Genomic DNA, 23,530 nt, shown 5'->3' with positions numbered 1-23,530 from the left:
TAGTGATGGACTGTTCCCTTTTAAAAAGAAGGCAGGGTTGAATATGGGATGTGGAAATCATTCACTGAAGTTCTTGCTCAGACTCTATGACGTCTCCATTGACATAAAGAAAAGGTGGCTTCTCCTATTCATGCTTTCATGGCAGACTCCCTAAGTCAAAACTAGCAAAGCCCCTAGGTCCCCAGACTCCCAGTTGGGTATAATCAAGATTCTCATGCCATTTGCTTCTTTTACAACAAACAAAGAAGGAAATAAACAAAAATATACAGAGCAAACTTCACTGGCTCTCCTGGGTTTGTTCTTTCTTCCTCCTCTTTCCCCTCATTCAGCTTCTTACTCTTCTTTTATCATATTTCCTGTTTCCTCTTTCCTTAGGTAAACAACTGTCTTTCCTGGGGCTTTTCAAAGAGAAAGCCGAAAGCCCCGAGCACACAGAGGGGCACAAAGTGTCCTTTTAAGGAAGATCTTGGGTTTCTACAGCTTCATAGGGAGACTCTGTCCACAGAAAAACACAGCCTTCCTATGCTCCTCTGTTATCCTTCCTAGCTCTGCTTAAAAGAGAAGTTTATTTTTTTATTATTAGTTTTTCGTATGGGATTGAATCCAGGGGCACTCAACCACTGAGCCATATCCCCAGCACTTTTGTGTATTTTATTTAGAGACAGGGTCTCACTGAGTTGCTTAGGGCCTCGCTGTTGCTGAGGCTGGCTTTGAACTCTCAATTCTCCTGCCTCAGCCTCCGGAGATGCTGGGATTACAGGTGTGTGCCACCATGCCCGGCTCTAGAGCTCTAGAGAGATTTAGATTCTTCTGTAGCCTGGAAGTCACACTGATCTTGCTCAGTGAACTCTCTTGTACTGAAAAATAAGGTTTACAAACATTTTTGAATTTATAACGACAAGTTCATGATCTATAAAGGGGGAAAAAACCCTAGACACAACTATGTTAACTATAAGCCCAAATTTATTTTTTTAATATTTGCTTATCCATCCGTTATTGTATACTGATATAAAACAATGTGAGTCCCAAATGGTAGGTGAACCAAGAATGACTTTGTATTTTCTTTATAGGCTGATCTTTTCCCCAAAACTGATGTTTTATAAAAAGTAACCATCTGTTTTAGTTAGCTATTTGGCTGTTGTGACTAAAGGATTCTGACTAGAACAATTTTAGAAGAGTAAAAGTTTATTTGGAGGCTCATGGTTTCAGAGGTCTTAGTCATTAGACGGCTAGCTCCATTCCTCAGGGCTCGAGGTGAGGTTGAACATCACTGCAGAAGAGTGTGGCAGAGCGAAGCAGCTCATATCACGATCAGGGAGGGGAGGGGAGAGGAGAGGGGAGGAGAGAGAGAGAGAGGGAGAGGGACCCTAAAGTCCACACCCAATTCCTACCTCCTCCAGCCACACCCTACCACTTCAGTTACCACTCAGATGATCCCCATCAGGGGATTAAATCACTGACTGGGTTAATACTCTCACAACCCAATCACTGCTTCTCTGAACCTTCTTGCATAATCCCACATGTTAGATTTTGGGGGACACCTCACATCCAAACCATTAGCACCATCCTTGTTTTTTGCCTTCCCTTAGTGTTTGCCACACCAGAAAGCCCAGATCCCTTGCACCAGACTGCTGACCCTATTCTCTAAGCCCTGTCTTTTTGTGGCTGACACAGACCATCCTTCTCAGCACTGCAGTCCTGATTGATGGGGCAGACAGTGCATTATGGTCCACCAAAGTGTCTGCTTAGCCTAGATAAAGCTAGCGGCTCAGCCTACTTCAGCACCTGGAATTAAAGAAAAATGTAACATAGGTAAACCATATTACAAGATGTCTGCCCCTAGTGAGGAAGGCTCCTGTTTCCCTCCCTCTGTCCCCCTCTCCCTCCCCTCCCCCCAACCCTCTCCTTCGCCCCTTTCCTTCCCTTCCCTCCCTTTCTTTCCTCCTCCCTCTCTTTCTTCTCTTCTTTTTTCTTATTGCAGTATTGGGGCTGGAATCCAGAGCCTCCGCATGCTGGCAAATGCCCTACCACTGAATACATACACCCTCAACCCCTCTTGCTTCTCTCTTTTGTTTGTGGTGCAGGGAGATACCTGGGGTTGAACTCAGGGGCACTTGACCACTAAGCCACATCCCCAGCCCTATTTTGTATTTTATTTAGAGACAGGGTCTCACTGAATTGCTTAGCGTCTCACTTTTTGCTAAAGCTGGCTTTGAATTTGCAATCCTCCTGGCTTTGCCTCCTGAGCCATTGGGATTACAGGCGTGTGCCACCACACCTGGATCTTGCTTTTCTTTATGGGAAGTTTTTGTTGTTATTCCGTTGTTAGATTTGCCTTAACATCAAAGATATTTTAGAAAACCTGAACGTGAACCCATAGGCTTTGAGAATCTTAGAGTAATTGTTTTAGGGTCACCAACATGTGCAATATCATTGATCTCAACTCTCCACTCCAGAGAGTAATTGTTAATGAACCCCTTTTGAGCTACAAATTGGCCATTCATGATCCCCATCTTTGTAAGTTTGAGCAATAAAGATGGTTGTCTACATTTATGGAGCCTCATAATAGAAGTCTCAATTTTCATATTGTTCATATTATAGCCATATTCCTTCAGGCTATGTCTGAAAATTCTTTTCCAGCAGAAAATTGCTTAAAACATATGAAACAAGAATCAGGAACAATGGGGCTGGGTTTGTGACTCAGTGGTAGAATGCTCACCTAGCACATGTGAGGCACTGGGTTCAATCCTCAGCATCACATATAAATAAATAAAATAAAAGTTAAAAAAAAAAAAAAGAATCAGGAACAAAACTCCCAGAACTTACAGAGGATGATTGCCTAAATAAAAGATACAGAGAAATGTATACAGAAATTATTAGAATTAATGAGTATGGTAAATTTGCTATCAGATCAAAATACAAGAGTGACAGGAGTTAGTTGAAATTAAAAAAAAAAAAAATATTCAACCTCTACATACCATTTAGAATGACTAAAACCCAAGCAATCACAACACCAAATTCTGACAAGGATGTGGAAGAAGAGAAACACTGATTGCTAGTGGAAATGAAAAATGGTACCACCACCTTGAAAGACAGTTTCTTTAAAAATATATATGTATGATTCACAATTACATTTCTTCATATCTACCCAGAAGAACTTCCATCACAGGGAGGATATGTGTTCATGGGGTAAGTGGCATAAAGGAAATTCCTACACCTTCCAGTCAATTTTGCTATGAACCTAAAACTGCTGTATAAAATAAAGTCTGTATTCTTTTTTAAAGATGGACATTCCTTGTAGTAACTAGAAATAGAAAAATAAGTATTAGTCTTTTCTGGAAAAAAATGATAATACCTTATTGAAACACTAAAGCAAACATAAGTAAATGGAGAGACATACCACATTGATGAATAAAAAGCTTACAAATAGCTGGGTGTGGTGGCACAAACCTGTAATCCCAGTGGCTCAGGAGGCTGAGGCTGGAGGATCTTCAGTTCAAAGCCAGCCTCAGCAACAGCGAGGCACTAAGCAACTCAGTGAGACCCTGTCTCTAAATAAAATACAAAATAGAGCTGGGGATATGGCTCAGTGGTTGAGTGCCCCTGAGTTCAATCTCCAGTACCAAAACAAAAACAAAACAAAAAAGCAAAAAACTTTACAAATAGATTTAATATGATACCATTCAAAATTCCAATATGTGTTTCACAGTCTTTATCAGTGAGGGCACGATAGAATGAGAACCAAATACATCATTTCACATGTGGTATAAGAAACTTTAGTACTAGAGTATACTCTTAGTTCTCTTCTCCCAGTCTTTTTGCTACTGTTGTCACATGGTTTTATTTCTATATATGTTATCCATACTACATTGTTATTATTTTTGTTTCAATAGTCTATTCTCTTTTTGAAAAGCCTATGTTTATGGAATTATGATTCCTAGTGCTCAGCCCTTGTGTAGTCCAGGTTTGTTTTGTATCATTTTCCTTCCAACTGAAGAACTTCATTTATTATTATTTTTAGTATATATCTATTGGTGGCTAATTCTTTCAACTTTTGTAGGTCTGAAAAAGTATTTTGTCTTTTTTTTAAAAGACATTTTGTTTATTTTTCTTTTTCTTTAATGTCAATAGAGATGTTTCCTCCATTCTTCTTACTTGCATTGTTTCTAAGAGAAATCTGCTGTTATCCTTTCTGGATTCCTTTAAGAGTTTCTTTTTTTCATTGGTTTGGGGCAATTTATTCCTTGAGGTATTTTCTTCCTGTTTCTTGTGTTTGGGGTTTGTTGAACTTCTTAGAACTGTGGGGTTATATTCTTCAACAAATTTCAAAAAATGTTATCATTTCTTCAAATACTTTGTTGTCCCCTATCTTTCAGGGACTCCAATTACATAAATTTAACCCATTCAAGTTGTCCCACAACTTAATGATATGCTGTTCACCTTTTAAAATTCATTTTCCCTCTGTATTACTCTTTGAATTGTTTCTATTATATCTTCAAGTTTATTACTCTACATTTCTACAATGTCTAATTTTGTCTAACGTGCATATTTTGCATCTCAAGTATCACAGTGTTCATCTCTAAGTTCTATATGGGTCTTTTCTGTGCTTTCCTTTCTTCTTAACATGTTCAATCTTTATCTTTCTGAACATATAGAATACAGTTAAAATAATGTCAATTCTTGGTGAATTCCTATTGATTCATTTCTTATAATTTGAGGTCATGTTTTCCTGCATATTGATCACCTGGTAATTTTTGTTTGTTTATTTTGGTGTTGGGGATCGAACCCAGGGTCTTGTGCATGCTCTATCACTAAGCTACGCCCCTGCCCTAGTACTTTAAAGACACCAGATATTGTGTTTTTTACTTTTTTGGTGGCTGGATTTTTTTGTATTCTTTTAAACATCACTGGAATTGGTTCTGGGCCACAGTTATACTACGAGGAAATAGTTTGGTTCTTTTAAATCTATCTTAAGTTTCCTTGGTGAGACAAGCTCAGGCATTTATTCTAGGGCTAATTTATCCCCATTTATAAAGCATGACTGTCCGGAGTACATAATTCCCCATAAATTATGAGGTTTTCTAAATTTGGCTTGGTGGTAGGTAGGGGTGGCAGAGGATAGGCACATCTTCTACTCCTGTGTGAGCAACAATTGCTGTTCCTTCTATTCCTCTTGGATGGTCCTTTCACAGCCTGATGTAGTGAGGGGCTCATCAGTACTCTACTGAATATTTGAGGGGCACCTTTGGCAGGTTTCTGAACTTCCTCTGCTGCTCTCTCTCATTTCTCCAGTACTCTATCCTTCAAACTCTAGCCACCCAAGTGTTTACAATCATTCAGTCAATATCCTCAATGCAAGGAGTTCACCAGGCTCTACCTGGCTTTCCCCTCCCCTGCACCACGGTCTGGAAACTTTATACTGGCAGTCAGCAGGGGTAATCTGTGCTTGTTTCCCGTACTTCAGGGAACACTATCTTTCATTGCCTGATATCTAATAATGACTTGAAAATTGTCACTCTATGTATTTTGTTCAGTTTAAGTTGTCTCAGGCAGGAGGGTAGCTCTGATCCCTGTTGGTTCATTTTGTCTGGAAACAGAAGCCTGATGAACTTTTTAGTATAATGTTATATAAATATCCATAAATATAAAAAAGAGTTATAAACCCCTTATGCATATAGCTCTTATACAACTAAAAATCATTTTAAATTTTTATAAATTATGATACAATCCAAAAATAAATTAAATTCAAACTAATTACGTTTAAGGTGACTAATGATGTGATTTGGTTTAAACTAGGCGTAGTACTGCTTGCTTCAGTACAGGTTTGTTTTTGTTTGGCAGGCTTTTCACTGTTTGTGCTGTGATGATTCATTTCCCCCATTAATTCTCTACATTTGAATCACTGAAAAACATTCATCTGTACAATGCAACATGATGTCATTCAGCCTCCGCTTAGCTCAAATGCATCACTTACACATTAAGTCTATTCCTGTTTTCTTTGGTGCCTATGCAATTATGTGTGTAACTCTGAATGCTGAAATTGTGACAATGCTTGACTACAAAAAAAGGGCACCTAGAAGATCCTGAATATGCTTAACATTTTATTTTTTTAAATAATCACAGATTAGAAAAATAAATTTTAAAAATTCTTGTAGAAAACATGCTTTTTGATATAAACCATTCAATACAAGGTAATAAAACTTTTTTCAAGTTGGTAGCCATGTTGAGAAGGCTACAGATGTATTTGGCAGAACTGCTGAGAAAGAATCTCTACTTTATCCAAGAGCACTGACAATGGGAGTGAAATAGAGAATGAAGTTGAGATGAGCTAAAAAGAAAAAAGAAAGAAAAGAAAAACTACCTGAAGGAGAAAAGGGGGGAGAAACTCTAAGAAAATAACCAAAAAATCTGCTCAGAGTAGAAAACTGTGATGACAGATCAATTACAAAGGAGATAAGTAGGAAAAGAGAGAAAAGCCCAAGAGGGAGAATATAAAGGATATTGTCTGATAGAAAAATTGAAAATAAGAAGACAAATAAAAAGTAGATTATCCAGGATCTTTGTGGATAACATGAGTGACAGAACAGGCAGTTTCTTCACAAAAGGAAGAGAGAAACTACCACAGCCAAATACATGAAAAATCAGTGCAGCTTTTACCAACAGCTGGAATGTAGATCTGGATCACAAACAGGACAGAATTATGGTGTTAGGGTTTAGATGTGAGGTGCTCCCCGACAACGTCATGTGTAAGATATTGTAAGAAGTTTAGATGTAAAATGATTGGGTTATGAGAGTTTTAACCTAATTAGTGCATTAATTCACTGATATATAATAACTGGGTAGCAACTGTAGGCAGGTGGGTTGTGGCTGTGTCCTGAGTTGCTTTCCTCCACTACACTCTTCTACCATGATGCTCTGCTTCACCTCGGTCCCAGAGCTATGGAGTCAGCCATCTATCGACTGCGAACTCAAACTGTGAGCCAAAATAAAATTTTCCTTCTCTAATTGTTCTTGTTAGGTCTTTGGTCACAGCAATGAAAAAGCTGACCAAAACATTCTCTGAGGAGAAGGTGTATGTTTAACCCTCACTGGACCAGCCTACCTGGGAAAATAAGTCATCTGGCTCCTCACACAGTAAGAATTCAGCAATATAGCAACAAGAGCACACATGGTGCTCCCTTTCTGGAGTGAACTACTGCTCAGTTTTGAGGACTTCTGGTTTTCTGAATGCCCTTCTAGTATGACCTATAACCTTTCCATGACCTTTGACTTTCACAAACCTTATCCTACTGTGTGTCTTGAGAGTAGCCCTTCCTTTTTCTTTTGTGCTTCGTTCTTGATGTTTTCAATGACCTTTTAAGACCTACTTTACCTACTCTCAGTTTCCCTTGATTCAATGATCCTGCCTATCAGAGTGAGTGAAAAAGCCCTCTAGGGAAAAGAAAGTTCTTCAGCACGAGCCGGGGGTGGGGGTGGGGGTGGGGGGGACAGGGACACACACACACGCGCGCGTGCGCGCGCACACACACCACAATGCCTATAATCCCAGATTTAAGAGCTAAATGGAATGCCAAGAAGAACAAATTTTTAGTACTGTAAGCCTCTAAGCCTTTTTGACAAGTGGGCATAACTTGGGGTGTTAATAAGTATGTAAAGCCAACTAAATAATATGAAGCCTAATTGAGAAAAAAAACCTCAGGTGTTTGTACCTTAGAATCCCTACAACACAAAAAAGGTCAGTTGTCTACATAAACCTAAACAATGTGTTGGAGTGGGCAAGATGAGTGCCAAAAAAGCAAAAGAACGTGGGGAAAGGTAGGAAACCAGGCTCCTGTGCTTCCAGAGGGAAATCTTTCCCCTTTATACTTTCATGTTGATAGAGAATGGAGAAATCTGAGACACACCAGGAGTGAGATGAGATGCCATGCCCTATTTAGCTCAAAGGCTCCTCAGGAATTAAGCATCATTCTTCATATACCCTACTTTGAGACCATTAACTCCAGGGTCAGTGTGACACAACTCCAGTTTCTCATCACTGGACACTCTTTTTCCATGACAAAGTCCACTGAGGATGTTCACAGGACTTGTCTGATAAAGCTGCACTTATCAGACCCAAAGAACACCCTTCATTCCAGAGACCTGTAGCAGTGCCAGGTAGACTCATTCTGCCTGAAGCTATTATTGCCTTACCTATCATTATTCAACTTAGGAATATGATTATGAAAACTTTCTGCCTAAAGAAGCAGATTTTGTTTTCTGCAAGTATCTGAATGTTTTCACTTGAATTACACTAGAAATAGAATCCTCAAATAATATATGAAGATGCTTAGAGCTAGGAAGGATATCAGATATTCTAGCCTTGTATTAAGAAAAATATTAGGTCTAAAATGGTTAAGTATTCTAGTTCAAGTCTTACTTCTATAACAACTAAAAAATATTATTCCCATGAAAAATCCAAGGCTCAGTTAATTCACCTAGACTACTAAGAAGTGGGGAAGCTGGTATTCAAGCTCACATCTATTTGTCTCCACAGGCTTTGGTGGCAGCTGTGATATGGTCCGGAAAGAGCAATCTGATACCAGCATCCATTATGTTGTATAGCCTTTCTCATGCAGATAGAGAGCTGTTCTGCATACCTGGGTTGGTAATGTGAGTGCACTGACGTGCTACAGTTTGAATCAATGTTAAGCAAAGGCAAAAAAGATTTTGGGTTGTCTTTCAACTTGTGTTTCTGGAATTGGATTCTATTGACAACAGAACTTGCACCTGTTTCTTCCCAAATCTTACTTGAATTCTTCCTCAGTTTTCCTCAGCCTTGGAGCCACCTATAAATGCAGTGTTCCTTAAAGGATATTATGTGGATCAACTAAACCCAAGTCACTTGGGAGGGTCCTCTGGGAAACAGGTCCTACCCAGAATTTTCCACTCAGAATTTCCTGAGAGTGGAGTTGAATGGAATTTTACCTTTGTTTTTTTGGCCTAGGGATCAAATCCAAAGAGGCCTTTGGTATACTGGGCAAATGCTCTGCCCAGAGCTACATTGCCAGCCTGGGATTTTATATCTTCTCAAAGAAGTTTGAAATTACTGAGATTATAGAGAAGTATCATTGGTGAGACTGGAATAGTCTGTGCCTAAGTGGTTGAAAATAAGAGAACTGAAATCACAGTAAAAGTCAGAGTAACTTCCAAGCAATCTTTTCTTAGTTAGGGAATGTGAACTTGGAAAGGAGGGAAGGGAAAACACTTTTCCTGCAGGATTGATCCAGCAGCAGCAGCAGCAGCAGACTGGTTTCCTTCAGTTCTGTTACTGACCTTGCCACACACCTTTGCTGTGCCCCCTTGGCAGCTGTAATGTTAGCCCCATTGTGCTCCTTCACCTGCTGGGCCATGCCACTGGAATCTACCAGGCTGCACCTCCCCTCAGCAGCCTGGGTATTAACACAATGCTCTGAGGTCAAATCACCAGCTGAAAAGTGCCCCTTGCTGAGAAACCTGATTATAGTTCCAAAGTGCCCCTCCTTCAAACTCCTAGATTCTGGTAATCATACTCTTACCTTTATTTCTCCATTCCTAGGATGTTAACCACTTCTCACACTTATTAATCTCTGGTTACCTCAGTGTCTTCTCTTTGCTCTTTCAGCTTTCCAACAACTAGTAATGAGTTTCCCGTATAAGTTCAACTTTCTTTGCAATATCAAGTGTGGTTCCTATTTTTCCTGAGTAAGCCCTAACTGATTTAAAAGCATATATCATACTAAAATATTTCTTGGTCATGACTGGCTTTGGGGACCACTGAAATAGTACAAACTCAAAATAAGCCCCATTAATGATTTGGTAAGATGGATCTATAGGGTTGGAAATGGTTGCCTCAGTGTTTCTACCACCTGAATTTCAATTTCTCTTAAACTCTAACAGGTCAATATATGCGCTACTTGTATTTGGCAAACAATGGCTCCAAATCACTGCAGCTTGCTTGGTGGTCCAGGACATTCTGTCTCCCCCATGACAGCCTGCACAATGCTGTAGTTTTTGACCTTTGGAGATAATAAATGGAGGGTACCATTTTGTTGCCCTATTATGACCGTAGGAGATTTGTGCTAAGGTCAGAATAGGGAAGAGGTGGTACTACTACTACAACAGAAGAGAAAATGGGGTAATTTGGAAATCCTCATTGGGTGATTGGACATGTTTTGCCCTGCCCTGCTTGTTAACATCTAAAGACCACATATTACTCATTTTCCCGACACTACAATTATTTTTTATTTTTACTTTTTTGGTACTAGGGATTGAACCCAGGGATGCTAACCACTGAGCCACGTTCCCACCCCTTTTAATTTTTTATCTTTTTTGAGGTGGGGGTACTGGGGATTGAACTCAGGGGCACTTGACTAAGGAGTCACATCCAGCCCTATTTTATATTTTATTTAGAGACAGGGTCTCCCTAAGTTGCTTAGCACTTCACTTTTGCTGAGGCTGGCTTTGAACTCACAATCTTCCTGCCTCAGCCTCCTGAGCCACAAGGATTACAGGTGTGTGCCACCACACTCGGCTTTTTTTTTTTTTTTTTCTTTCTTTTTTTTTGGTTGTGGTGGACACAATACCTTCATTTATTTATTTTTATGTGGTGCTGAGGATTGAACCCAGCATCTCACATGTGCTAGGCGAGTGCTCTACCACTGAGCCACAACCCCAGCCCTTATTGTTTATTTTTGAGACAGGGTCTTGCTAAATTGTTAAGGCTGCTCTGGGACTTGTGATACTCCTTCCTCGGTCTATCAAGTCACTGGGAGTATAGGCGTGCACCACCATGCCTGGGTGCAATACTGTTCTTAACGCTCATTTTCATCTAACATGAATTTTTTTTTTTTTTTTTTAAGCTTTGCAGTAAGAAGCACCTGGTTGGAGAATGTTTCCCCCCCCCAACCCTCACTTCTTTAGGACATGCCAGCCTGTCTAGAGGAATGATGGCTAAAAACAACCATCATGCACACCTATCTATCAGCTCTACTTCAGAGTTACTGAAGCAGCACACACTAAAACCAGACAAAAACTAAATGTCACACTAGTTTTCTTATGTGAAGGAAAAAACAAACCAAAAGAAATCATCAACCATCAACACCACAAGTCTGCTTATTTTAATAATCACCAAACAGGGTTTTCACAATTATTCTCCCTAAAAAGACCCCATATATTTTACATTAGCAGTGAAGTCTCCTCCCCACTTCTAGGTTCAAATCAATAGAGCTTATCAGGAGGCTCAATTACTTCCAAACCAGAGGCTCTCAGGTAAAGCTGAACTGGGGAGCAAGAAAACTGAAAGCTGAGGCTCAAGGAGAGCCACCTCCTATCCCCCCTTAAAACTGAGGTTTAGCAACTACCTACCAGTGAGGGAGAAGAAAGTTCAAGGCAGACACTGAACAAACTTGCCCTGCCAGTTGCCTGAAGGATCACAGGTCTCAAAAATCCCATCATTTAACAGCAACTTTTCACACAGGGACATAAGCAGAGGATGGGAGGCACTGCTTGTCCTTCTCACCTCCTTTGCTGTACTGGTGGCAGGATTGGGGTGGGCTGTCCAATATAGAAGGCAGATTCTCACCAATCAGATTAACGACTCCTCTCCCTCCTTCAGAGAACAAGTATATGAAAAAATACTGGAAATGTTCATTGCCATCTGTTTTCTCCAAGATGGCACAAACCTTGTCATTGTGGAATCATCTAAACTACAAACGTCAGCTCCAAGTGATTTTCCTCAAATGCTCCTTCTTAGTACATAGTGTAAGAGCGGATACAAAATTAAAAAATAAGCCAGGTGTGGTGGCGCACAGCTGTAATCCCAGCAAATCATGAGGCTGAGGCAAGAGGATCACAAGTTCAAGGCCAGCCTAGGCAACTTAGTGAGACCCTGTCCCCCCAGAAAAAAATAAAAAGGGCTGGGTTTGTAGCTCAGTACTAGAGTGTCCCTGGGCTCAACCCCCAGAATGAAATAAATAAATAAGTATTGTTCAAAATGGTAGCCACTAGCCACATGTAGCTATTTAACTTAATCAAAAACAAAATTAAATTTCCCCATTTAGACTAGATATTTTTCAAGCTTCAATAGCTATGGGCTAGTGGGTTCCTTATCAGACAGTAAAGATACAGTACATTTCCATCACTATATAGGATCTACTGCACATTTAGATGCATGAACTGTAGAAAAACTGGATATTAAAATAACAGCTTTACTTTTTTTAAAAGAATTTTTTAACTGAATGCAGTTGACTTTAAATATTTTTTGGTCACAAACCTAAAATTTTAAAATACTATTATCCTAATACATTTTTAAGTTAGAATAAAGTTTCTCATCTTAATTTTCAATAGTTATAGCAAAGGGTCTAATTTTAATATTATAATTCCAATTTGAAATAAAATTATTCCACTACTCTCAAAGTTATCCACTGTTATCTAAATATCATAGCATTTTGTATCCATTTTCTGAAATTGAAAAAATACATTCCTCTTCCCCACTATTTAATATATTTTTATGCTTAATGGTTCATTTCATATTTTTCTACCATAAAAATATGTATTAATTTGCATTACACTTTAAATTTTTCATTGAACACAACTCCTAAAATTTTAGTTTCTTCTGATTATATTACTAAATAACTGAGCATAAAACTTCATTTTGAATGAATGGGGATCTAGCTCAGTTGGTTGAAATACTATACATAAAAATGTAAAATTTTATTGGAAATATGTCATAATGAGATTGATGCTTTTTTCCCAAAAATAAAATCATGTATCATGAATGAATATTGTTAATTGTTAGAATGAGATAAAGTTCAATGGAAATCAATATCAAAAAGGTTACCAAGTGGGGCCAGAGTTGTGGCTCTGTGGTAGACTGCTGGCATGTGTGAGGCCTTGGGTTTGATCCTCAACACCACATATAAAAAATAAGTAAATAAATAAAAGATCCACTGACGACTAAAAAATATTTTTTTAAAAAAGGTTACCAAGCAAGGTAAGAGGGCTTAAAAATATGTATTACTAATAATAGGTACTACTTATACAATATTAACAATATAGATTATAGAAACTATAATATATTTCACAAGGTAAGGATGAATAGAAAGAAAAGTAATTAATTCATACTAAACAGTGAACTTCTAAAATGATAAAAAAATAAGAAAAAGAAATGTAAGCATTCTAATAGCCTTTTGGCAAACTTAATAGAAGTGTTTCTACTAATCAGGAAAAAAATTTTATTTAAAAATGCAGTATTGATCTATTCAAAGTAAACACTGCAGCTTTCTCTTCCTTAAAGTCATACAAAATATAAAAACAAGATGCAAGTTTCTATCTTTGAATAGGCTTTCAAAGACTATCCTGTCCAATTGTTTATTTAGTGGCCTGAAGATTTTCTTAAGACTCTGTGGGAATGAACCACAGCATGGTTAGAATGGGTAAAAAATAAATTTTTCTTTTGTAAAGAGGAAGAACAGCAATTGGGAGAGAACAGTTAAATAGGAGAACCTGGAAGCCCTACCTTGACTTCAGGCAACTCGAGAGGAAGTACATATTTAAGAAGAGAAACTTGGAAGTCAATTTTCTCTATTAAACTACTGATATCTGCAAACTGAAACTTGTAAAAAGGCTTTGTGAAACTCCAAGTATGAACACCCTGTTTGAAGGCCACTGGTTTAAAGAATATTCTTAAAGACTATCAAACGTAGTGTGTCAAATCAACAGCACTACTATTTGTTGGTTTAAAACAAACTTACTGAAAATAGCATTTTAGATACAGAATAAAACTAGAAATTGAATTGTTTTGGGAAAACAGAAACTCAAGTCAATTGTAGGAATTATCAAATTTTCTTTGCAGTTGACGTACCTTTGTTTTACCAAAGCTAAGACTCAAAAATAGTGACAAACCCAACCCCAGATCAATCATACACTCACCATGTACGCTGTTGAACTTAAATCTTTTCACTCCCAGATCCCCAATTTCTGCACTCCAGCCTACCTTTTCAACATTGTTGGCACACCCCATCAGAAGGAGCAAGATCACTCACGTCAGCATGAAGACCCCAAAATTTAACAGAGCCTAACAAATATCCTATACCATAAGCATATTTTTGCTCCAAAAATTTTACTCTAAAAATAGATATCTCATATCTCAACTGTTAAAAAGTGAGCAATTTATAAAACTTACCCATTTGTGAAAATATGAACATCAAATAATAGTATTGTCATCATCTTTAAAACAAATTGAATTCAACTTTCCAAGGCCACAGCAGAGACTAACAAGAGTAAGAATAACGACTATGTACATGAAATTTTTTTTAATATTGTTCTCTACAGACTTAATTTAGGACACCATGAATGTGTTATAATACCATTCTCTGGATCTATATCTTCAATTGTGTTTGAATTATCACCAGATGAGGTCTAAGACAGATCCAAGTTATAATGAATTCCTCACTATACAGCATATTAAGCTAATACACCTAACTGGTTTCACTTGAGTCACAATCTCAATGGCCTACAGGGACCAGGAAATCATCTAAATGTGGAAACAGGCTGGGTATAAAATAATAGAGTGATGAAAGCACATTCCATTCTAAAGTCACTCAATTATTTTTTAATATAAGCCAAGCAAAAACATCTTGGGCTGAAGCTGGCCAAACCACTAGGGTTAAAATTTTGCAACTCTAGTTGGTGGCTTTCAGAACATATTCATCAGATTGAAATTCAACATTTTCCAAGATTCAACATTTGCCCACTAGATATAAGGTATATATAATTAGAATGAGACAATGCCTCTTTAATGTTACTGTTGATATAGCAGTACACTAATATAAAGTTGTCTAGTTATACATATGATTTCAGCAAAGAGATTAGAACAACACAACAGTCCCCCATTAATCACGAGGGACAAGTTCCAAGACTCCCCCAGTGAATGCCTACAGACAGTAGGAAACCCTGTATTTAATGTTTTATTTCTTCTATACAAACATACCTATGATAAAGTTTAATTTATAAATTAGGCACAGTAAAAGATTAACGACAAAAACTAATAAATCAGAGCAATTAAAATAATGTATGATGAACTGCATTACAACATTTTGATCAATAAGGGACAGCCTAAATAACAGTGGTCCCTTGAGATTGTAACAGATCTAAAAAAATTCTTATCACCTAGTGATATCATATCCATTATAACATCACAGTGCAATACATTACTCATGTTTGTGGTGATGCTGGTGCTAACCTATTGTGCTGCCAGACGTGAAGAGTACAGCACAGACAAACAGGTACTGCACATAATACTTGATAACAGTTCTACAGAATTGTAGCTGAGTGATACAGCACTTGCTTAGCATGTGCAAAGGTCCTGGGGTAAATCCCTGGCACTTTATACAGAGGCAAAAAATGATAATAAATGACTATGTTACCACTTTACGTATTTCTTATACCATACTTTTGTCATTATTCTCCTAGCTATAAAAAACAAAATTTATTACAAAATAGCACAGTGTTAATAGCAGCTTCATACATTGTATTTACCATGTCTCTTTAATGCATTAAGAGGCTGCATCAAATGATTAACCTATACTATGACATTTGCACAATGAAACGGCTTACCAATACATTTCCCAGAACATTTCCCTGTGGTTAAACAATGCTTGACTGTATTTTCTAATAAAATTTATGTGAATGTGGTTTCTCTCTTACTGTAGAGTATATACTCTTACAATGGTGTGAAATGATATGTAAAGGGAGCACTTTACAGCTTTTCTTTGGCATAGCTAAATTGCCAGAATCCTTACTTATATAGTTGGGGCCATTATTGTGTAAAATAAGATTTACATGAACAAAAGCATTCCAATACTATGATAATTGATCTGACAACCAAGACAGTTACTAAGCAATTAAGAAGCAGGTGGTGTACATAATATAAATACAGAGACAGATGATTCACATCTCAATCAGAACAGCTAAAGGTATGAGATTTCATCAGGCTACTCAATGGTGTTTCATTTAAGAATGGTGAAATATTTATGTTTAGAATTTTCCATATAATTTTAGACTATGGCTAACTCCAGGTAACTGAAATCTCAGAAAGTAAAACTGGATTAAGAGACTACTATACACAAATTACTGATCAAAGCTATATCCCTGACTTAATTACAAACAGAAAAACAATTTTCTAGAGTAAAAAGAATATTTTATTTTAATAATTTAATATTGAAATTGGCTATCATACATATCCATCAATTCTTACATTTTATTTCCCATCTCAGGAAATATTCAAAGTAAGATTAATTTGATGAAGCATTCTCGGTAAATCTAGAATATCATACTTCATATCCAAATTTAGTCAGGCCCTTTAATAATATTCATTGTTGTATAGTATGCATGAAATAAGTTAGTGCAATACAACACTGAGGTACTGTTTAAGAGGTAAATACCCTATAGATTTGGATTTCTCATCCCAATTCCTTGGCATTCAATAATATAAGTGTCTTTAGAGGCATCTTCTTCATCTTCTGATTTCTTCACAGTAAATTTAGCCTGAAACCAGAATATTTAGTATATAACTAATATGAAGAGAATAAAGAAATCATAATTGTAGCATTAAGTAGACAGAGAATTAATGTCAAACCCATTTGTACAAAGCTACTGAGACATAAAAATCAAACAATTCACAATAAATTCAATAGCCTAGCGAAAACATATTTTGTTTTAGAGCCATGGTTCCTGTTCAGAGGTACACATTCTCATAGAACTGTCAGAATACGTATGGAAGATCTCCACTGCATACCCAATGGATCCAAACTCCCAGGAGGGCACCCTAGGCAAATACCAATTCTGAAATCTTAACTGTTGGTTATAATGCATCTTTTCTCTCTGTTCCCTAAAATTTGTTTAAAATGCAGAACTCAAACCTGTAACTTTTTATCTTGTCAAGTATGAAATTATCATTTAATCTCACAAAACTTTTCTTGTCAATTTAATTCCCTAAATACATTACTCAGAAAGATCTAGTTCAGAGAAGGGAGGGAGTAAGGTGGGATGGTAGTGGTGACTAATACCTTCTTCTATCTTATTAGGCTTCACATTGTACTTTTTACTTGTTAACTAAAGTTGGCATTGAAATATCTGATCTCTGTCACTGTATTCTGGAAACATGATCATTTTGAAAGCAAATGTGGTTCAATTTAATAAAAGTGATTTAAAATCAAATTTAAAACTGAGTACAGATTTAGTTTTACATGACAGTGTACTGACACACAGTGGACATTTGAAATTACTGGGAATGAACACTGAATATTGAGCTAGATAACCAAATTTTTTATATAGTTATATGTGGTGTGTGGGTCTGTATTTGTATGTATATACAGGTATTTTTTCAAATTATGTACATTATGAAAATATGAAATACAAGTAACAATTATGGAAATCATTTCTACTACATGTATAAACCTATGTAAAAAGCCTATCCAGTTTAAGTCTCAGGTTTTTTTTTTTTTTTTTTGGTACCAGGGATTGAACCCAGGGGTGCTTAACCACTGAGTCACATCTCTAGCTTTCTTTATTTTTCATTTTGAGATAGTGTTTTGCTAAGTTGCTTGGGGCCTCACTAGTTGCTGAGGCTGGCCTTGAACTTGTGATCCTCCTGTCTCAGCCTCCTGAGTCACTCAGGAATTACAGGCATGCGCCACCGTGCTCAACTCACTCAAGTCTCAGATTTTACAGATGAACTATCTCCACTAAGACACAACAATATAAAGAAACCTTCATACCACTCAGTTGAAACACAATACAACTGAACAAGAAGTGGGAGCTACAAATTTCCTAGCTCACAGCACTTTCCTTTATGTATTTAATTAAAATAATGTGTTACTATATGCAAAGTACTATAAAAAGTGAAGACTATAATAAATAAAACTACTATCAATGAGGTCAATCTGTGAGAGGAGACAGATAAATTATCATTATAAATATATAGAGAATTTTAAAATAGTTAATCCTTTTCATCAGAAAAAAAATTGCCTTCAATTCTCATAAGCCTTACCTACAATTTAACCGAAATCTATCCAAATCTTTATAACAACAACAAAGAGTATATGTTATGAAGAATTATATAAAAAAGAAGAGTAGGGAAACAGTGGCTTTTGATTTGGTACACATTTGTAATGTTTAATTTCTTCTTTTTACTAGTGTGCATTACTTTTAATTTTTTAAAATGCTTAAGGTCAGCACCTTCATAAAATTCATCATTTTAAATTACTTCATAATATAAAGTCCAGCCTGGGCAAATAAGTGAGAATCTGTTTCAAAAAAAAATAAAACAGGGCTGGGGAGATAGCTCAGTTGGTAGAGTGCTTGCCTCTGAAGCACTAAGGCCCTGAGTTCAATCCCCAGCACCACAAAGAAAAATAAAATAAAATAAAATAAAAAGGCCTGGCAGTGCATCTCAGTCCTGGGTTCAGTCCCAGTACCGCACCAAAAAAAAAAAAAAAGAGAGAGGAAAAAGAGAGAAAGAGAGAATATACCAAGAGAAATATGGTACACATTATTGAAAAGGTCAAGAAATGAAATGGTGTCTACTAATTACAAAAAGCAGAGGGAAACAATTTAAGATGGGGGGGGGGGGGATACCTATATGTCAACAGTAGTTTTACTGGTAAGGCAGAATTAAAGTCAGGTTTTTTCCTCTATTTTGCAAACTTTCTATATTGAACCCAGAGGCATCAATCACCGAGCCACACCCCCAGTCCTTTTTTAAATTTTTTATTTTGAGACAGGTCTCATGAAGTTGCCCAGGCCTCACTAAGTTCCTGAGGCTGGCTTTGAACTTGCAATCAGCCTCTTGTGATGGGATTACGAGTGTGCACCACCACACCTGGCTTAAACCCCTCTAAATTTAAGAAGATTGAACAATTTAGAATATCAGCAAATATTTTAACAACCAAGTGAGAACAAAATATTTAAAATTTCATATAAATATTTAAGTTCATAGCCAACTATGAATTCCTTGTGCACTGATTTCACAGTTCTCATCAAAACATATTTACTCACTCTGTGAGGCAGTACCACCATGACTACCATACAGGACTTGTAGTATGCAGTCTGGGTTTGCTCAAAGTCCAGCTCTGCACTCAAATGTATGTGGCCTTGAAGAATTTAATCTCTGCTTCATTTTACTCATAAGTAAGATAAGGATAATAATAAATAGCCACCTATCATGGTTATGCAGATTAAGATGCTTCAGATAGCCAAACAAAGTGGCACATGCCTGTAACCCCAGTGGCTCAGGAGGCTGAAGCAGGATGATGAAAAATTCAAAACCATCTTCAGCAACATAGCAAGGCCCTAAGCAATTCTGTGAGACCATCTCTAAACAAAAACATAAAAAATGGCTGGGGGTGTGGCTCAGTGGTTAAGTGCCCTTGGGTTTAATACCTGGTACCAAATAAAATAAAATAATGATGCTTCAGATAAATTGTTGAGTTAGCTAAGCGCCACACAGGAAGTACTCAGTGAGTGATAGCAATTACAACTAACTTTATGTTTATGAGTTTTATGTTTATTAAACTAAGACCCAATTACTCTTTCTAATGGAATACTCACCTTGGCTAGTTGTTCGGCAAAATGTATAGCAGTTTGTGTATGGAGTGTAACTGGTCCTGTTTTTATTCTGGAAACTCCATTGGCCAATGCCATGAAAATAATCAGCTATTGAAAAAACAACAAAGAAGAAAAGTATTTACTAATGTTTAGAATTATAATTCTGCTATCCATAATGAAATACTACTAGAATTCAGATAGCTAAAAAGGAATTACTATTTTGTGTGTGTGTGTGTGTGTGTGTGGTGCTGAGGATTGAACCCAGGGCCTTGTACATGCAAGGGAAGCACTCTACCAGCTGAGCTACATTCCCAGCCCAAGAATTACTATTTCTTTAGACTTCCAGAAGTCCTTAGAAGATGAGAGAAAATTGTTACTAAAAGTCTGATGTAGTATAAAAATGCTTAGCAGCAATCCGCTATATGGAATTTTTAAAATTAACATTTAAGAATAAAATATGGAGTAGGAAATTGATATATTTAATTAGAATAATCTCTAATTATTATATAATTATAATTAATAATTATGCCAGCTGACATATACAATATGACAAATTTCCTCTACTATTATAATAATTTTATTTTTTGAGGTAGTAGGGATTGAACCCAGGGGCCCTCTACCACTGAGTTACAATCCCTGCCCTTTACATTTTTATTTTAAGACAAGGTCTCACTAAATTACTTAGGCTCATCTGGACTTGTAATTCTCAGCCTCCCAAGTCATTGGGATTACAGGTGTGAGCCAACATGCACTGCTTTTAACATTTTTTTAAAAACAGGTGAATAAATAAATAAATACAGAATTACTGGGAATACAACAGAATAGACCAGGACAAGAAGGAAGTATATATGAAAAACTGTCATTGAAAAAATGGTCAAGAAATCTTGAGGAATATTTTTCTTCTTGTGTGTGTGTGTGGTGCAAGGGATCAAACACAGGGCTTTAGACTTGGTAGGTAAGTACTCTACCACTAAGCTACTCTCCCAATCTGAGGAATAAATTTCTAAATGTAGATGTTAATCTAAGAGTAAGGAGAGAAAAGTTTGGTAGAAAGGGAAACTATAAAAAAGTCTTATTTGGAAAAATTCAATAGTACTTCTCAATGGGAGTGAAGGTCTTAGGTTTCAGAAGAATAAAACAAATCCAAGTGGAGATGTTGATATAAGTATAAATCTAGTGAATAAGGAATTAAGAATAAAGGTCTGGTCAGTGATATGAATCTGGAAGTTGTCTACATATAGATGAGCCATGAGACTGGACAAAATAACCAAGGGAGTGAATATAGATAAAAAAGTCTCTTCAAAGTTTGGAAGTTGAGGAGAAAATGGTAAGAAACTAGCAAGAGACCAGAACACAGATCCAGTGCGATGGGAAAATACACTATTTCAGACCAAGTAAAGAAATTATTTCAAGGAAGCAATTGTGTCAAATGCTGTGGACAACAGGATGAGGACCGAAATATGAGGAATATAAACTCCAGGATAGTAATTTTTAAAAGTAATGAAACAAGATTTGCTAATCAGTATAAAAAAGTCAATTATTAAAATTTTTATTTGATCCAATTACCAAATGTTCAAATCTATTGGGGTGGAAGATTTTCACTGAAAGTGTCATTACCTGGTCTTGCAGAAACTCGTCTACAGTTCCACCATGTCTAAGGTTAGCTAACAGCATTTCAGCAGCATCAATTCCAACCTTGTCCGCATTTACACCTAAGACAGGCATAATGCAAAAGAAAATTAAATTAATTACTGAGAGGCAAAAAGTTGAACTGACATATCCCAGTTAGCACTGGCATAACATTTTTTAGGTCTCTGAACACATCCAGACACCTTTTAGGATAAGACCTTTGGTTATTTAATTATTTGAGAGTTCGACATATACAAATACTTTGTATCTTTGAATGACTTAGAGGAGGAAAAAAGAGGTAACTCTGGGCCTATTTTAAAAGTACTAGTTATAAAGCCAGTCTATAATTAAGTTATAAACTTATAATAGTATACCTCTTTGAAAAATTTAAAACTTGAGATTTATATAATTTATAATTAGTCTGCAGACAATTCTATCGGAACTAAAGGATTTTTAGAAAGTATGGGAATTAAGTTTCATCTGAAAAAAAAAAAAAAGCATGTTAACATTCTTAGGTCAACTACTTTAAAGTTTTAGTCCCTTTAAGATTTGAAGAGGAACCACTCTGGAAAGCAGTTCTGAGGTTCCTGAAAATGGATGGAACCACTGTATGACCCAGCTATCCTACTCCTAGATATTTCCCCAAAAGATCTAAAATCAGCTTACTACAGAGACACATCCACATCAATGTTTATAGCAGCAAAATTCACAATAGCTAAATTATGGAATCAACCCAGATGCCAATCAATAGATGAATGGATTAAGAAACTGTGGTATATAGATATATAATGGAGTTCTACTCAGCCATTAAAAAGAAGGAAATTACAGCATTTGCTGGTAAATGGGCAGAAATGAAGAATATCATGCTAAGTAAAATTAGCCAAACTCAGAAACTCAAAAGTCAAAGGTTTTCTCTTATATGCAGAAGTTAGAGTAAAATTAAAAAAAAGGGGGAAGTATAAGATTTACATAAGGAACTAATCAAATACTAATTAACAAACAAGTAAAAGAAAGTTCAGCAGATTAGACAAAGGTGGGGAGATAGAAGGGAAAAGGAGGAGATCATGAACTGAAATTGATTTCCATGCATGTATGAGTGTGTCACGATGAACCCAACTATTATTTACAATCATAAAGCTCTAATAAAATAAAATAAGAGATTGTTACTATGATCTTAAAAAAACAGATTCAAATAGGTTTTAGTTTATTATCAATATGTCAGAATATCCCTTCCTCTAATTCTGACCTCTCTGCACTTACCTAAAATCTTTGGTACAACACCGAATTAAAAAAAAAAAAAGCTGTCAGAAGTACTGGAAAGTCAAATTACCCTTTTAAGGTTATTTACTTTAAAGAAATTCAAGGCTACAAGTGAAAATATCTCTTAAAAAATGAGAATGTGGCTGGGGCTGGAGTTGTAGCTCAGTGGTAGTGCTTGCTTAGCATGTGTGAAGACTGGGTCCCATCCTCAGCACTACATAAAAATAAATAAAATAAAGGTATTGTATCCATCTATAACTAAGGTCTTTTTTTTTTTTTTTAAATGAGAATGTGGCTAATTTTGTTTCTATTTTATATTTGCAAATTTATATGATTACATATATCTTGGTAAAATTCCCAGAAAAGTGGAATTTCAGAATTTTAACTCAGTTTTTCCTTGTAGCAGTTATAATAATAATAAAAAAGATTAATTTTATATCATTAATTGGTCAAGTACTTATATGACCAAATGGAATGATTTGAACTTCTGGCATGAATCCTGATCTTTTTTTTGGTGCTGGAATTGAGGTGATGAACCCAGGGCCTTGTATATGTTAAGCATGTGCTCTACCACTGAGTCACATCCCCAGTTTGTCGAATTACAGAGTATACTACTGGTCCCTTCCTTTTCCTCTTTTAAAAAGTGAAGATGATTAATAACTATATTGTAAAGTTATAGAAACTAGATATAATATTTATAAAGTATTTATTACCAAGTTCAGCATATAATAAGCTATTAATAATAGTGGTAATATTGAGCACCAAACATTACTGTTCTCTTGCCAAGGGAACATTAAAAAAAGAAGAAAATAAAAGGTATTCATATATAAAAGGAAAGTTAAGTGCTAAGCTCTATGAACTTTTGGGTATAAACTGTATACCCAAAAGGAGTTTCAGAGAAGAAAAAGATTACAGGTTCTAGAATAATTTGAGAAGGTTTCATATAAGACTTAAGCAAATCCTTGAAAGAGGTCTAGAACTGGGATGGAGAATAGGAAGAAGTCCTGGGTTTGTAATT

At 36.4% G+C, this 23,530-nt stretch overlaps 1 protein-coding gene across 6 annotated transcripts in view; it reads right to left on the bottom strand.

Moving 5' to 3' along the window:
- Positions 1 to 14,243: 14,243 nt before the first annotated feature.
- The window catches only part of RTCA (RNA 3'-terminal phosphate cyclase), a 39,625-nt gene continuing 30,338 nt past the window's right edge, over positions 14,244 to 23,530 (bottom strand). For all 6 annotated transcript variants that reach the window (XM_079110836.1, XM_079110837.1, XM_079110835.1 and 3 more), the window contains exons 9-11: positions 21,241 to 21,335; positions 19,627 to 19,731; positions 14,244 to 16,563 (exon numbers count right to left, since the gene is read on the bottom strand). In XM_079110836.1, the coding sequence (XP_078966962.1) occupies positions 16,462 to 16,563; positions 19,627 to 19,731; positions 21,241 to 21,335 (302 nt within the window). In that variant the 3' untranslated portion in view covers positions 14,244 to 16,461. The remainder of the gene's footprint in view (positions 16,564 to 19,626; positions 19,732 to 21,240; positions 21,336 to 23,530) is intronic.

Source organism: Sciurus vulgaris (genome assembly GCF_902686455.1).
Source record: "Sciurus vulgaris genome assembly, chromosome: 1".
Classification (NCBI taxonomy): domain Eukaryota; kingdom Metazoa; phylum Chordata; class Mammalia; order Rodentia; family Sciuridae; genus Sciurus; species Sciurus vulgaris.
This window is presented reverse-complemented; position numbering and strand designations above follow the sequence as displayed.